General features: G+C 41.2%; 1 protein-coding gene across 1 annotated transcript in view; it reads right to left on the bottom strand.

Annotated features, from left to right (window-relative positions):
• The window catches only part of cc2d2a (coiled-coil and C2 domain containing 2A), a 183697-nt gene that overhangs the window by 54035 nt on the left and 112194 nt on the right, over positions 1–17468 (bottom strand). The window contains exons 19-22 of the mRNA XM_043700613.1: positions 13457–13607; positions 11345–11492; positions 9225–9363; positions 1701–1904 (exon numbers count right to left, since the gene is read on the bottom strand). Of these exons, the coding sequence (XP_043556548.1) occupies positions 1701–1904; positions 9225–9363; positions 11345–11492; positions 13457–13607 (642 nt within the window). The remainder of the gene's footprint in view (positions 1–1700; positions 1905–9224; positions 9364–11344; positions 11493–13456; positions 13608–17468) is intronic.

Genomic DNA, 17468 nt, shown 5'->3' with positions numbered 1-17468 from the left:
CAGGATTTGGCCAATGCTCATTCAGGCAGGTGGTCCGCAAGTACAACAAACCTCATTCCCAAAGGAGCAGACAATGAAGAATTTATAAGCTAACATTTCGAGGAAGTCATAACCTCTTTGCTTTCTCACTTTGCAAGAGAGCCAGGGGTGTGGGGGCAGGATCCTCAATGACCAAAACCCAATGCATGACCAGCTTCCCATACTGGGCAGAAGGTCAAGTGCCATGTGGGTGCAGATGTTAGGAGGGAGCTACTGACAGAGCCTGAGCTTCCTGAGGCAATGGTATCTGTAGATGTTGTGTTCGCTGATCCATTGTCTTTTGACCATCAGCTGGGTTCTCATTTCCTTCCATCTGTATCTCAGTGGCCATTACTTCTAGTCTGTGGAAGGACATGAGAAGGCAGCTGGTGCAGCTGTCAGTGTTATAGAGTCATAGTCATAGAGTCACAGACATGCATACTGCCATGGGAAGCACCTTGCATTAGAGCCTCAGCATTGTTGAAGGTAAAGCTGCACAGTCTGTCTCTATGGTGCTGTGAATGCTGTTAGGAAGATGGGCAGCTGAAAGTGGGTAAAGTGCCTTCCAACCATGTTATAATTTCCCATTATACATTTTTTAACAGTACGTGTGCTTGCAAGAGCAGCTTTTCAGCTTATCCGTTTATTACTTGGAATAATCAAATCACAGTTTGTCAGTTACACTGAGACAGTTCCTGGTTTATTGATCGCTTCTGTTCACCTCTGGTTTGGAGACAGCCTGAGACTGCTCCCATTTTGGTTATGAGGGACTTCTCTCAGATAATCTCTCTTTATTGCCCCTTTAACAAATTCAATGATCATCCCACCTCAGCTGTGAGAATTCCAGACTTTTTTTTCTGAAGCTGCCTGGGGAAAGACAGGAGGAGATAGGAAAATGGTGAAATAATTGTCTGATGATACTTAGGAACCTGGAAGGATTTCCCTCGTTAACTCTGGGTCACTATTCCAGTACCACTACCATATAAATGATTTGCATATAAACATAGGAAGTATAGTTAATAAGTTTGCAGATGACACCAAAATTGGAGGTGTAGTAGACAGCCAAGCAGATTATCTCAGAGTACAATGAGATCTTGATCAGATGGGCTAATGGGCTGAGGGGTGGCAGATGGAGTTTAATTTAGATAAACGGGAGGTGCTACATTTTGGAAAGGCAAATCACGAGCACAATTTATCCACCTAATGATATGCTCCGGGGAAGTTTTGCTGAATAAAAGAGAATTTGGTGTGCAGTTTCATAGTTCTTTGAAAGTGGAGTCGCAGATTGATAGGATAGCGAAGAAGGTATTTCGTATGCTTGCTTTTATTGGTCAGAGCATCGAGTATACGAGTTGGGAGGTCATGTTGCAGCTGTACAGGACATTGGTAAGGCCACTTTTGGAATATTGTGTGCAATTCTGGTCTCCCTCCTATCGGAAGGATGTTATGAAACTTGAAAAGGTTTAGTAAAGATTTACAAGGATGTTCCCAGGGTTGGAAGGTTTGAGCAATAAGGAGAGGCAAATGGGACTAGATTAGGTTAGGATATATGGTCGGCATGGATGAGTCAGACTAAAGGTCTGTTTCCATGTTGTACATCTCTATGACTCTATAAAGTAACATACTAGATTGTAAACAGACTGATCTTCAAGAACAAACGTTTTAAATACTATGGGTCATACCTGGAAAATCTTCTCAGAAATCTCACGATCTAAAATCGGAACTTGTTTAAAATTATGGAACTCTGCCACCTCCTCATTTCGAAGCTGTAGAAGGCGGAATCTCTTGGATTTATTAAACACTTCATCTGAAACAAAGTTAAATTCTTCTTGCAGCTGCTCGAGCCTGAAGTAATCATGGTCAAGAGCCTCACCACTTGTTGCGCTCTGTCAAAACAAAAACATTGTGTTTGGGAAAACAAATAGCAACTTGGACTCGCTTTTCTCACCTAGCCTCCTTCCCTGAAGTATGACTTTGTAGCTCCTTTAGTACAATGAGATACTGTATAATGTTTCACCGTAAAGGAAAACTATACCAAAAGCAGGAATTGGAGAAATTTGGAGAAGGTTGCCTGAACAAATGGATCTCTTGAAAAGCCTCAGAAATCAGAACTGTGAAACTTCATTACCCACTGCTGGTATGAACACCCAAAACGTAAAGTAGTTAACCCATCTCTAACAACTGGCTTGCAGGGTCAGTCATGTTGGTCTTCACAGGGTTATATCTGTATAATGGTGGCAGCAAAAGACTGTGGGAAAGTGAACAAGAATAACTAACTTGCATTTTCATAGCATTTTAATGTAGTGAAACTTCCCAATGGACGTCACAGGGTCATCATCAGACTTAACATCAAACCACATAATTCCTCAGGGCTGTTGACCAAAATCTTGGCTGAGATAGGTTTGAAGAAGCACATTTTAAGAAAGAAAGGAAAGGGACAGATGGGTTTGTGGTGGAAATTCCATATGGTGGTTAGTAACTGGGCAATGGAATCCACAACTGTCAATGATGGATTCACTAAAAATAGGATGTGCAGGAACAAGTGCTCTTGAGCACACAGTGGTAGATAGTGATTTGGCAGGTAAGTGGAGCTGAGGCCATAAAAGATCAGTCATGATCTTATTGAATGATGGAGCAGGCTTGAGGGGTCAAATGGCCTACTCCTGCTCCTACTTCTTACGTTCTTATTTTCGTATGGTGTTGTCCCTACCTCTGAACCAGGAGACCTGGGTTCAAATCCCATCTGCTTGATCCAATAACATCACTGAATAGGTTGATTCAAAAATATTCTTTATTCAACAGAAAACATTGTCTCTTTCAAATCACAACACAGTTGCTTTTCAAAACTCATAGGAAGTGTAAGAAATGTGTGGTGGTAGTGTACCTTCCTTTGAGTGAGGAGTCCCAGGTTCAAACATTCACACCCAACCCTCCCCCTAACCAGCTCCAGAGGTGTATCATAAAATCTCTGAACAGGTTCATTTGGAAAATATTTACTTGGGATTTGCAGGAGGCCAAAATTTAGGGACTCTAATGAGTTTGGAAGGTTACAAGAGACTAGGGAAAGGGGAGGGGTTATGAACAAATCTGAAACAAGGTTTGGACTTTCTTAATTGAGATTTTGTTCGACCTGGAGCTAATATGGGTCAGTGGGCACAGGACTGATACTGGGTCATTTCATAATTTAGGAAAGCACTACTTTGGATGAACTTCAGCAATGAATGACATGTAATCCTACTTCAATTTGAACATTAAAATAATAGTCATTGCTTTATTGTAATTATGGGCCTGAACTGAATGAACACATCAATGGAACCCATCCACCAGGTGGAAAACCAAGTGCAACCCAGTCAAACAGGTTGTAGGAGGTTGACGTGGGGACGGGTTAGCTATTGTATTCACTTAGGGTCATAGAGATGTACAGCACTAGTTCTGGACTCCTCCACCACAGGGAAGACCTTGTCTATTTATCCTATCCATACCCCTCATGATTTTATAAGGTCATCCCTCAGCCTCCGATGCTTCAGGGGAAATATCCTTAGCCTATTCAACCTCTCCCAATAACTCAAATCCTCCAACCCTGGCAACAGCCTTGTAAATCTTTTCGGAACCCTTTCAAGTTTCACAACATCCTTCTGATAGGATGGAGACCAGAACTGCACACAGTATTGCAAAAGTGGTCTAACCAATGTCCTGTACAGCCGCAGTGTGACCTCCCAACTCCTACACTCAATGCCCTATCCAATAAAGAAAATCATACCAAATGCTTTCTTCACTATCCTATCTACCTACAACTTTACTTTCAAGGAACTATGAACCTGCACTCCTAGGTCTCTTTGTTCAGCAACACACCCCAGGACCTTACTATTAAGTGGATAAGTTCTGCTCTGATTTGTTTTTCCAAAATGCAGCACCTCACATTTATCTAAATTAAACTCCATCTGCCTCTCCTCTGCCCATTTGTCCATCTGATCAAGATCCCATTGTACTCTGAGGTAACTTTCTTCGCTGTCCATTACACCTCCAATTTTGGTGTCGTCTGCAAACTTACTAACTATACCAAAAGAGAAAATGCTGGAAAATCTCAGCATGTCTGGCAGCATCTGTAAGGAGAGAAAAGAGCTGACATTTCAAGTCTGACTGACCCTTTGTCAAAGCTAAAAAAAGGGAGAAATAGGAAGGTATTTATACTAGGCTGAGAGAAGGTGAGTCATGGCTGCAGAAGCAAAGGTAGCAATAAAGAGGTGATAATGACAGTGCATAGAGAGATTATAGGGAGATTAGGAGCTGTGAATGACCAAGGCTGAAATCGGGGGTGCTGTGTGACAAAATATGTGGGGGATGGGTGAAGCAGAGACAAAATGGAAAACAGGGGGGAAGGGTAGCAAAGGGGGGAAGAGGAGAGGAAAAAGGTGATGAGAGTGAGGAGTGAGAGAAAGAGAGACAATCAATAAATAAGAGGTACAGAATAGTGAAAAATAATTTAAAAAAAGGAAAATAAAATAAATAAAATTACTGAGCAGAATGAAAACAGAGGGGTCGAGATGGGATAATCATCTGAAGTTGTTAAATTCAATGTTGAGACCAGCAGGCTGTAATGTGCTTAGTCGGAAGATGAGATGCTGTTCCTCCAATCCCATCTCAACCCCTGTTTTCATTCTGCTCAGTAATTTTATTTTGTTTTCCTTTTTTTATATATATTATTTTCACTGTTCAGTACCTCTTATTTATTGATTGTCTTTCTCTCACTCCCCACTCTCTCATCACCTTTTTCCTCTCTTCTTCCCCTTTGCTACCCTTCTCCCGTTTTCCATTTTGTCCCTGCTTCACCCATCCCCCACATATTTTGTCACACAGCACCTCCGGCTTCAGCCTTGGTCATTCACAGCTCCTAATCTCCCTATAATCTCTCTATGCACTGTCATTATCACCTCTTTACTGCTACCTTTGCTTCTGCAGCCATGACTCACCTTCTCTCAGCCTAGTATAAATACCTCCCTATTTCTCCCTTTTTTTTAAGCTTTGACAAAGGGTCATATAGACTCGAAACATCAGCACTTTTCTCTCCTTACAGATGCTGAGATTTTCCAGCATTTTCTCTTTTGGTTTCAGACTCCAGCATCCGCAGCAATTTGCTTTTATTTATTTTTTACTAACTATACCTATGTTCACACTTGTGGCATGTGGGTGTCACTAGATGGCCAGCATTTATTGTCTGCCTCAAATTGTATTTGAGAACGTGATTGTGAGCTGCCTTCTTGAGCTGCTAAAGATCATAGGCTATAGGCTGTTCCACAGTGCTCTCAGAGAGCGAATTCCAGGATTTTGACCCAGCAACAGAGAAGGAAAAGCAACATATTTTCAAGTCAGGATGGTGAGTGGCTTGGAGGGAACTTGCAGTTGGTGGTGTTCCAATGTATCTACTGCCCTTGTACTTCTAGATGGAAGTTGTTGAGTTTGGAAGGAGCTATCTAAGGATCTTTAGTGAATTTCTGCCATGCATGTTGTAGTCATACACACTGCTGCTATTGCACGTCGGTGGTAGAGGGAATGGGTGCTTGTGGATGTGGTGCTAATCAGGAGCTGCTTTGTCCTGGATGTTGTCAAGTTTGAGTGTTGTTGGAGCAGCACCCATCCATGCAAGTGGGACACATTCCATCATATACAAAGCACAAGTCAAGTGTATGGTGAACAGGCTTTGGGGAGTTACTCACTGCAGTATTCCTAGCCTCTTGATCTCCTTTTATAGCCACTGTATTTATGTGGTGAGTCCAGTTGAATTTCTGATCAATGATAAATCCCAGGAAGGTGACAGCGTAGGTTTCAGTAATGGTAACACCATTTAATGTCAAGGGGTGGTGGTTTGGTTATACCTTATTGTGATGAACATTGCCTGGCATATGTGTAGTGCAAATGTTACTTGACACTTGTCAGTCCAAGCCTGGATATTGTCCACATCTTGTGTGTGAACACGGACTGCTTTAGTATCTGAAGAATCACAAGTGGTACCAAACATGTCAAACTATCTTCTTATGTGCTAGGTATGACTCCAACCAGCAGAGATTTTGCCCCCTGATTCCCATTGATTTTACGTTTTGCTAAGGCTCCTTGATGCTACACTCTGTTGAATGTGGCGTTGATGTCAAGGGCTAGGAGAAAGTGAGGACTGTAGATGCTGGAGATCAGAGCTGAAAAATGTGTTGCTGGAAAAGCGCAGCATGTCAGGCAGCATCCAAGCAGCAGGAGAATCGACGTTTCGGGCATAAGCCCTTCTTCAGGAAGAAGGGCTTATGCCCGAAACATCGATTCTCCTGCTGCTTGGATGCTGCCTGACCTTGATGTCAATGGCTGTCATTCTCACCCTACCTCTGGTAATCACTCTTTTGTCCATGTTTGAACCAAGACTGTAATAACGTCAGGACCTGGTGGAACCCAAACTGGGCATCACTGAGCAGGTTGTTGCTGAGTAGGTGCTGTTTGACAGCACTGTTGATGACACCTTCCGTCACTTTACTGACAATATGGAGGGGAGTAACGATTTAAAAGCCAGGAGAGGGTGGTATGTGCTATCCAGCAGGAGGTTTACTTGCCCTTGTTGACTTAATCCTGTCAGGTAATAATATTTAGTTTTGGATGCACAATGGGATGTTTCAGTAAGGGCGGCCCTCTGTGATCTGTAGGTCACCTGATAGATCACTTGCTCTTTAATAATGGCTTCAGCTTTGCTCTGATGTTAAGAGGAAACATTCCTTCTGTACACGGATTATCAAAACCTTTGATCATTTTAAAGGCCACAATGAGATTGCCACCTAACCTTTTCCTTCTGAGCAAAATGAAACCCAGCCTGTCAATCCTTTACTGATATAGTAGTTCAAGTGTTTTGCTCAATAATATCCATAATTAACTAACTCTGTATGGCTCTCAGTGATTTTTCCCATGCTCTTCATCACTAATTATACCACCAAGCTCTCTGGCAGCCTTCTCGGGAAACCGTGCAGTAAGAGAGGTGAAAACACTTATCAGTATTGTGGCCCTCTGCTGGTACACATCTGGCAATATATTTCAAGCTCAACGCACACCACCTCAGACATTATAAAGCAGGGAATGCCCCTTACACCCTGTTGCTCCACCACTGAGGCACTGACGGGAAAACCCTCCCTCCCCACCTTGCAGACAGGGAGGTGCTGGTGCATGTGGTTGTGGAGAATGGGGCCATCCTTTTCCCTGTGAACTGCCACAAGAAACTGCATCAGCAAACCGAGCCAGACTGAACCCAGGTAGCAGCACGAGCCAGTGTTGTTTCCCAAGTGAAGTCGGAAGCCCAGAACTACAGCAACAAAGTCAACAACTTTTTTACATTCTGCAAGGGTAATGTTCTTTCTACTATCTCACCCTCACAGGCCACCATGCACTCTAAACTCTGCCAGTGTACCACATATCATCAAGATCCAAAGCCCACAGTTCTCCCTTACTATTGCATGCATCATGTCCACACAGTGGTTCTCACCCACCTCGTCCTCCCAGAGGATTAACCCTTCCTGCCAACCTCATCCTGTAAAAGTACCAACCCTTTCTACCCACTGTGTTTCCTACTCACTCACTGGGCACACCTCCACTACTCCTGTACCATCACTAAGGGCTCTTCCATCGGCCTCCAACATACTTAGTCCCTTCCTTCATCTCATTGTGAGAATCAATGGACCACAATCAGATTGGGTTGGTTTTGGGGGGCGGGGTGCCTGGAAATAGTCATATCAGGCTGCTCACTGCCTACAAAAGGAGAAAAAATTCTACAATTAGCTGGAGAAGAACATTGCCGCTCATGTGGGGATGGTGAGATCTCAATGGCTAACCGACCTGCAGCTTTTTCATTGATCCGTTCTACATAACTAATCCCTCTCTTCAATGCAGGCACTAAAGGCAAGCAGCGAACCTCTGTTAAGAAGAAGCCAGCACTGGAGAGCGTCAGCTCCAACTCCATCTCTGAGGAAGTAGTCAATGAACCCTCAAGCAACGCAACATCAAAGCTTTTACCTGCACTTCTGCAAGTCCCATCAATGTTGAGATACTCACCCGAGTGAGTATTTTATATAGTTACAATCTAGATGCACAATCTGGTGAGCATGTCACTGACGGGTCTATGCACGAGACCAAGGAAGAAATACCCGAGGTCACTGACACTCAAAAGAATGTTGCAGACGAGGCACCCTGCTCAGTCTCAGGTAAAAGACAATCCCATGGCCTCAACCATTAATGATATCATCAAACTGCATAGGCAGGCACAGGAACGGCAGGCAGTCAGACATGTTGGAGGACTCCATCAACATTATTAGCACCATGCTGGCATGTTTGAATCTGGTTGTCTCTACAGGCAGGCTGGTGATCGCTGTGGAGACCAGGATCAATTCACACGGTGTTCCCCAGATATGCTCACAGATCTGCATGTCATTGCTTCAGTATGCAAAGTAATTAATGTCTAATGGATCAAGTACGACTGCTGCGAAGCAGTGAGAAAATTATTCAGAGGCCTACATCTGCACTGAACCTGACCCACAATGAGAAGTCAGCTCAAACATCCATGCTATAATGGTGCACCCAGCAAGTGATATTCCAGGAATGCTACAGGCTCCAAAATTAAAGATGCTAGAACCACAATAAAGGATCTGCTGAAGTAACATTTCCAAACAGTGGCCAATGTGTGGAGTACAAATTAAGAACTACAGCTAGGTTTTGGTAAGGCACCTCTTTTAACAGGATATCTGAGAGCATAGTGCACGGTGGACACATTGTAAGAAGATGCTTCAACTGTATTGAAGAGCTGCATTGAGAAGGACTAGGCATACCATACATGGATTAATCTCAGAATTCTGTATTCAATAATCTTCTGAGGTACCATCTGATCATTACCAGCATCGCAGGTATTAATCAACGTAATAACAAATCCAAAACATGACTACCAAGAATCCACAACATTACTTACTCATTGCGCGTGTTTTACCTCATGTTAAACCAAACCACTATGGTGTTTGGAAAATGAAGCCCTTTAAACAAGCAATGATTATTGCTGTAATATAATTATTAAAACAATGTAAGGTGGACAACTGTAATTTACAGCAGCTAGACCATGTAAATCTTTATAGCACTCATCTTGGTTCATAATACAATAGAAAAATATATTTTTCTTGATTTACCCTACACGCCCTTACCATTATTAACTGCATCAGAGACGCATTACTGGGGTCATTTGGATCAAGTCTGGACTCTGCTGCCCACCTAACCAACTTTTTCATGTCTGTTAATCCAGATGTTCCAATAGACAATATGGCATCCATGTGTTTCAAAGATCTAAAATGAAAATAAATATACACAAGTGCTAATGTCATATTAGCATTCAGTTCTTTAAAAGAGAAAAAAAATACAGAGTCATAATGGCTCCAGAGTTTGCCAAGGTGAAAATGCTAGAACACTTTGGGAATCCCAAGCCCTGCACCTGAACATTCACAGGAATGTTTCAGCTTCTTCCACTGGAAAATGAATTCAGAGTCCCTGGTGTCTGGAATCAAGAGTGTGGCGGTTTGATCAGGTAAAATAGGTCTCAGTGCATTTCTTTTGGATAGACAGGATATCGCCTTGGACAGCTAAGATACTCCTGTGATACTGGCCCAGCACATTCTGGAGGTGGGGCTTAGCAATGTAATGGGGAGGTGCCCTTGGGACTGTGGATAAGGTTGTGCATAAAAGATATACATACCCCGTGGAACTGTCCAATTTGTCGAGGCCTATCACCACGTGTCGACCTATCAAGCAGTGTCAAGAAATGTCAAAATGTGTATTTATGAATGAGAGTGCTTTTCTCAATAATGTGAAATCTGAATTATAAAAATACAAGTAATAGATCTATGATTTTATCCTGGTTACATGGGACTTATGGATATTCATTGAGTTGGCATGGTAGATGAAGAAAACATATTTGGCGGGTGAAAGTAGCATTAAGTTGACATCTAGGTAAAAGGATCATAGGGAATAAGTAGAGAGTGCTTTATGCATTGGCATGGGTCGGGAATGAGGAGTGTGGAGTGTGTGGAGATGTTGGGCTTGGAAGATTAAGGTTGGAGGAACACCTTGTATTTCTCCCCTTTTGAAGTGATACGGTCCGGTTTTTATCTGATTTTGAGACACTGTTGATGAAGGTAAGTCACCTTTCTGCAAGGTAAGGTACCTTTTTGCAGAGGTAAGAGAATCGTTGGGATTGTGAAAAGACAGGCCAAAGGGCCTGTTCCTCTGCTGTACAGTTCTATGTGAAAATACATAAGCTCACTGGGACTGGCCAAACTGTGAAGAAGCTGTTCAAAAACTTGTGGAGTTAAAAATAAAGTGCTACATTTTAGAGTGCCTGTTCACACAGTAATTATGTCATTTGTACTGAATGGATGATTTCCATAACTATCATTTTAACAATGGGGTGCTGGTGGATGGACAGCTCCAAATGGAAATTCTTGGTACATAAACAAATGTGCATTTAAGCAAAACGTTTATTTCCTACAGGATTAGCCAAAACAACTGCAACTTATTGGATAGATTTTTTGTACCAATGAGTGTACTGCATATCTTTTTCAATGTGGTATCAATAGACTGGCAACTTTATTTTCTGTCAGGATACATCCTGGTGCCTATGTGTGCATAGAGAGGGAACAGCAAAGACTGATGAGTGGACAACAGAGTTGGCATCAATTTTGCACAGGGACTAATGAAGGTCCAGGGGGTGCTCACCAAACTGATAAGAACTTGCCCTTTTAACTACTAATCCTTCCGTGTAAATTCTTGGAAATGAAACGCCTTGAATGTAGGCGTAATTAGGTTTTTAACAATGCACTAACTTTATAATCATTGCCAAAAGCTTCCAGGCTTGAAAACGTAGTTCTATACTTGTGGATATGAGGAACAAGTTATGAAAGTGACAGTTATTGACTTTTCAATGCCTGTTCTGGGGATTTCAGATTTGATCTTAAATCCATACGAATGTCACAATTGTTTATTTTGCTCTCTGTAACATGTGATTAAATGTGAAAAACAATGAGAAAATATTATTTTCCATTTTGTTGCAGTGAAAATACTTCAATGTGCTTGGTTGCTCGATGACCTCGCCAATGCTGGATGGCTGGAGATTCCCTGGACTCAGTAGCTGATTCAAACTATTGTCGGGAAAGGGAAAACGTTTGCCACTTAGATCATCTGATCATTGTGGGCAGTTCTCTTGGAGGTTAGTAGCAGTATTGTTATTTTGTAAAATCTTGGCAATGTTTCAAAGCAAGGTGACTAATTTTACCTTTGAACCCCAACATTTTCATGAAGCACTGGTGGTATCAATGGCACACCGTCCTCTCTGACAGCCCAGGAGACACTACAGGCTAACTTGCCAGAAGTCAGCAGGATCATCTGATTACTTCCATCTGCTTCAAAGGAAAATGGCACACCTACGACAAAAACAACTCAGAATTACTCTTCTGAAAATCGACTGACAATACTACAACAGTTGATGGATTAAGAAAACATTAACAAAACTTTTTTTTTCTCTCAAAGGGTTGAGTGACTTTGGAGTTAGCCCCTTCAAAAGGCTGTGGATGTAGAATCTTTTTAATGTTTTTATTGCAGAGTATTTGGGGTTTGATTATTAAGAGGATGAAAGATTATCATGAGTATACAGAAATCGGATCAGCCATGATCTTATTGAATGGCAGAACAGGCTCAAAGGACCAACACGCCTACTCTTGTTCCCTGTTATCCTTAAGATAATTGAGCAATTTTACCACAGCATCAATAAGTGCAACCATCACTTTGTTCTTTTAGCTGTGATCGATATATTAAACGTTAACAAAGGTTTAGAGAGAATAAGGAAGACGATAACATTGGATAGAAAGGACAAACTCGAAATAGACACTAATGATGCAAAATGAACATGGGAGGGGAATATAGCAAATAATGTTCAGAGCTACCATTCTTTTCTTCAGTATAATTTAGGATGTATGAATGGGAAAGAATAATGAAAAATTAAAAGATAAAAAATATAAGAAGGATTATTTCTGGTGTCTACCACATGAGGAAGTACTAACTCAATAGTGACTATACAATGATGAACTTTTTACAGGGCTTTCAGATTAATATAAGGAAGATACTTGATCAAATGTAGGAACTGATAACCAACTTATCCTCTGAAACTAGATTTTATCAATCATAGAGAAAAAGAAACACAATTGGTAATGTACCGGCTAAAATCAGTACAAAAGGACAATCAGATACTGGGGAGGGCAAACAAGACTTAGAAACAAGTCATTATAGCAGATAGATTTTTAAAAATGGCGGCAACAAACCTTAGTTGAGTGTGTGACGCAGGAGAAGCACAGCAGGTCAGGCAGCATCTGAGGAGCAGGAGAATCAATGTTTCGGGCATAAGTCTTTTATCAGGAATGAGCCTTAATATTGATTAAGGGTTTACGTCGATTCTCCTGCTCCTCGGATGCTGCCTGACCTGCTGTGCTTTTCCAGCGTGACACTCTCGACTCTGATCTCCAGCATCTGCAGTCCTCACTTTCTCCTAGACAACAAACCTTACCCTTGCAACCACAGAAGGATTGGCTCAACAATAAGCTATGTAAATCAGCTGAAGAAGCAGAAAGAACTGCCTGTATAATAATATTTTAAAAAATATACAGCTACCATAGGTCAAGAAGAGGAAAATCCTGGTGGTCAAACCTCCATGATCTCTGAGGATTCAGCAAATAATTCAGGAACTGCTGTTCCTTCTGGTTGTAAAGCTCAACTTCATAATAAAGATGCAAAGCATTTTCAGTCCAATTGAGAATTGACCCTCAGTGAAAAGCAGGAAATACCATCCATTAGTTAAAGCTTGCAGCTATTGCTCAAAAGAGGAAGTCTCATTGTTGCTGGTGAGACAATTTGAGTGGCATGATGTACAATGTACAGCATCTCTAATATTTCATGCTGCTTTAGTGGATCTTTTATAAACCAGATGACAAAGAGCACTACTCTGTTTCAACATGAGGATGGGCAAAGCTGTATATCAAGTGTAGTCTACATGTCATAGATCTCTTCTTGTGATATTCATTAGCATGCAGAAAATAATAAACAAAAAGGAATTTTCAGAAACATTTTCAACATCAAATACCCAAAGTCAATGATAACTTGTACATTTTATACTTCAACATTAAATTTAATAAATGTTGGGAGTGTTGGAATTTTTTAGTTCACAAATTTTAATGCAAAACAACAACTGATGCAAGCAGAATGCTAATGTTCTTTTGTTTCCCTAAATTAATAATCTGATCACTTTAAATTGAAGGACAAATATACCCAAACGATCAGTTGCTTTCTCATTGAGTAAAATTACCAAAGCTTTGAAAACTTTGTTCTTGAAACCTACCACTTCCAACTCCCTCATGGTCAAACGTTATACGGTGAGCATTGCTAAACTCTATTTCATCAATTAGGGCACTCCCTGTGAGGACAGTGGTTTCTGGGATGGGAATAAAGACTTCTGTCTTCGTGCTGCTCATTCCCATGGTTTCAAATATCTAAAAACAAGAAAGAAAATAAAACACAATAACGTCATGCAAACAAATTGATTATTGCTGAATGTGTTGATTCTTGCCAAAATGCGAAAGGCGATGGCTTTCTTTGCCCCAGGATTCTCTGACACATAGGTTGAACTTTTAGAAGAAATTTAAGTGCAACATACAGTGGTACAATTAGTATATAAAGTAGTTTTTCAAGCAATCTAATTATCATTCATAATTTAGAATCAAAAACTCACCAGTTAACATTTGACTATGGTAGAAACCAATCAGATAGCATTAGCCAGGTGATAACTCCAAACCGATCACTTTTAATTTATGCAAGCCATCCTTTCCAACTGAATAACACACATTTTGCCAGGTCTTTATATGTAGTACTAATTATTTTAATTAATGCTGCTACAATTCCAGACCACAAGATCGCCAAATTCATGTCACTATCTGGACTAGGGGAGTAGTTACTTTCAGAACAGAACAGTTTATTCTAGTTAGTTCAAACTAAACCTTATACCAAAGTTTTATGAAGTTAGAACATATATATTGCAATTTACATTTTAACATTCACAATTATCGTTAGGTAAATATGGATTGACAGACAAACTATACAGAGCACATCAAGTTGCAGATGTGTTCAAGATAAAGTACACAGATTTCTCAGCAGATCACCAAGACGTCAATGACAGGATCTATCACCAAATCTGATAAAAACTTTATTTACGAGGGCTTCCAATTGTTCACTTTCAATGATCTAGCTGTGGACCTCCCTCAGAAATTGTACCGTCATGAACTGCCTCAAATGCTGCTCATATCTTGACATTTGTTCTCTCCTCGAGACTGGATTCTACTGGATTCCTGAGGCAGTACATGGGTACAGTTACAGCTCCTTTTCAGACAGGTAGCTTCACTAAGCTGACACTGCTACTACGTTTCTCAGAGTCTCAAATACTGCTTGTAGTCTTCTTGCCCTCCTAATTCTCAGATGCACAGAATCATCAGTGGTACTCCAGGGCTATTCATGAGCTCTAACTCTCTTCAAAATATAACAAACTACTTCCCACCATTATCTCAACTTCCCAGACCTCTCCTGAGTCCTAAGTGCATGGAGTTACCACATGGTTCCTGGGACTTCATACTGAACTCCATTTGCACAAAGCTAGTTTTCAGAGACCTTCTCAGCAACACAGCGAACAGCAGTACTTGCCCTGCATGGAATCTATCCCCCTGTTCCTCTCCATCTGACTCAGTAATCGGTCATGAAACTCTCCCTTTTTTTGGCCAGTCCGGATTTCATTTTGGGTCAGATTTTCGCACCACTGCCACCACAATGCATGCATCTGAGGACGGCTGAGCTGTGCCTGATCTTGGCAGATCCTGACAAAAATCGGAAATTATAAGTTTAAAATGTGTGGTTGGTCCCACTTTGCGCATGTGCTGGAACTCTAGTGTATGCTAGGAATTGTATAGTCCTTGACCTCAACCCATAAAAATAGCTAAATTTGGGACTTTTTTTGATGAATACTTCCATTCGAAATGGAAGATAGCTCTTTTAAAGCTATTATTTACTAAATTTATGAATAGATAGTTACTTTTCTTAAGAAAAATAATTGGATGCAATTGTGATTGGTAGATTACAAGAATTACATAAAATTATCTAGGCACAACTTTTTCAATCAACAGTGTGGAAAATCTGTAATTATTGCATTTATTTGTAGCATTGTACATGTTGATAACCACACTGTGACAGATAGCACTGAACTCCACTATTCACACCAAAATAACAAAACTACAATACATTGGTCAGTCCAAAGGACCACCTGATTTAACAGAAATCTATTAAGGTTCTGCAAACTTCATTGCATTAAAACCTAGCAAATTATAGAGATAAATTTCTTTAGCTGTGATGACATGGTGCACACTTAAATTCAATACGTAGTTTAGGAAAGTAACAGCATCCCTCAACTGTACACAGCCTTGGTCAGACCCCATCGCAGTATTGCATTCAGCTTTGTGCATGCACCACAGCAATGATAATAATGGACTGGAACTCTCAAGTTTTCTGCACAATTTTGCAGCATTTGCTGCTCTAACCTTTCTAAATCTGAGCACATTAGGGTTTCGGTTAACAGCAGATTCAAGCAGAAATCCTGAAGTCACAGTTTACTACCTTTGACAGACTATACTGGGCACAAACCATGCTTGATCAACAAAGTGGGCGGCACGGTGGCACAGTGGTTAGCACTGCTGCCTCGCAGCGCCAGAGACCCGGGTTCAATTCCCGCCTCAGGCGACTGACTGTGTGGAGTTTGCACGTTCTCCCCGTGTCTGCGTGGGTTTCCTCCGGGTGCTCCGGTTTCCTCCCACAGTCCAAAGATGTGCAGGTCAGGTGAATTGGCCATGCTAAATTGCCCGTAGTGTTATGTAAGGGTTAAATGTAGGGGTATGGGTGGTTTGCGCTTCGGCGGGTCGGTGTGGACTTGTTGGGCTGAAGGGCCTGTTTCCACACTGTAAGTAATCTAATCTAAAGTTTTATTTGAAATCAGTGGTGAGCAATCTCGCTTCACTGTTGCCTACAAAATCTATGCCATAGTGGTTTAGGGAGGGTTTTAGGCATAGTTTGACAAGAACGATGCTCTCCTTTACAGGTTTCATTGTCAGATTAAATGCATAAATTTTGCTTCCTTTTGAATGCTGGCTTTGAGAGGTGAACTGGGAAATATGGCAAATCAAGTTGATAGAAGGTATTTCCTCTCATGAGAGAATCAAGAACATGGGATAAAATCTGAAAAGGTCTTCCTCAGAAGAATATGAATGACAAGTCAATGTGGTTGCAAGTCCTATCCTAATGTATTTTCTTAGGTAAGGGTAAGAAATATGAAATATGGTGTGGCAAAGTGGCCAACGGCTGAAGCAACTAGGCCCATCATAAAATTGGCTGAACAGTTTCTGCAAGCAAGGCCTGATGGAAAGTCATGGTTCACAGAGGTCAAAAGCCAAAAGGAATCAGCCCAGACCTGGTGGACATATTGAACAATAGGACAGTTGTTATATCCAGAAACGCATTGAGATGTACTCAGCCAGAACAATAGGATGAGGCGTTATGTTTGTGTATCTTGGAAAGGGATAAGTACACCGAGCCTGACATGGTTTAAACTCACTGGATGCTGTGACCCCATTGGGTGAAGTTAGTGAACATTCCAGAAGGGCTTAGAAAGGTGAGGGGGGAGAATAAGAAAGGACACATGGCAGCTATCCCCTCAGTGAAAACTCCGCCAGCAAAGATTCCATCACAAACTCACCTTCGTACCAAATCAACTCTGAGTGCACCCATTGATTGAATTCAGTGAATTAAATCCCGCAACCTAACCAAGTTCACCTGAGTGGGCAGTATATGTGTAGGCAGTCAGCTTTGGGACAAGGTTTAACTTAATTTGTTGCTCAAGGGTTTATTTAACTTGCAATTGTTTTAATAAAATTGAACTTGAACTCCAGTTCTTCATTTTTCTCATAAATTAAAATTGGGTAAATGCATTTTTGAGCAATAAACTGGTCAAAGGGTCTGGAAAGGAAGTTTTACAGGCCACCAGTGGGGAAACTGAAGATGAAGTAGACTAAACAAGCCCATTCCAACAATCCATTCAATAGTGGCTGATCTCTTGTCCGTTTCCCTCATTCCATGATTCATTCGGTCCTCAACTGTCAGGGATAGATGGAGTTGTGAACATCAGCCATGGCCCAACAGAATGCCCCTTAGGAGCTGAACGAACTGCTTATGTGAAATTATTGCTCAAAGCAAGGAAACTGGATATATTTAGTTTTGTGCCAATACACTATTCGTTGGTATAGAATTTACTTTCTCCAAAC

This window comes from Chiloscyllium plagiosum, chromosome 1 (assembly GCF_004010195.1).
Source record: "Chiloscyllium plagiosum isolate BGI_BamShark_2017 chromosome 1, ASM401019v2, whole genome shotgun sequence".
Taxonomy (NCBI): domain Eukaryota; kingdom Metazoa; phylum Chordata; class Chondrichthyes; order Orectolobiformes; family Hemiscylliidae; genus Chiloscyllium; species Chiloscyllium plagiosum.
This window is presented reverse-complemented; position numbering and strand designations above follow the sequence as displayed.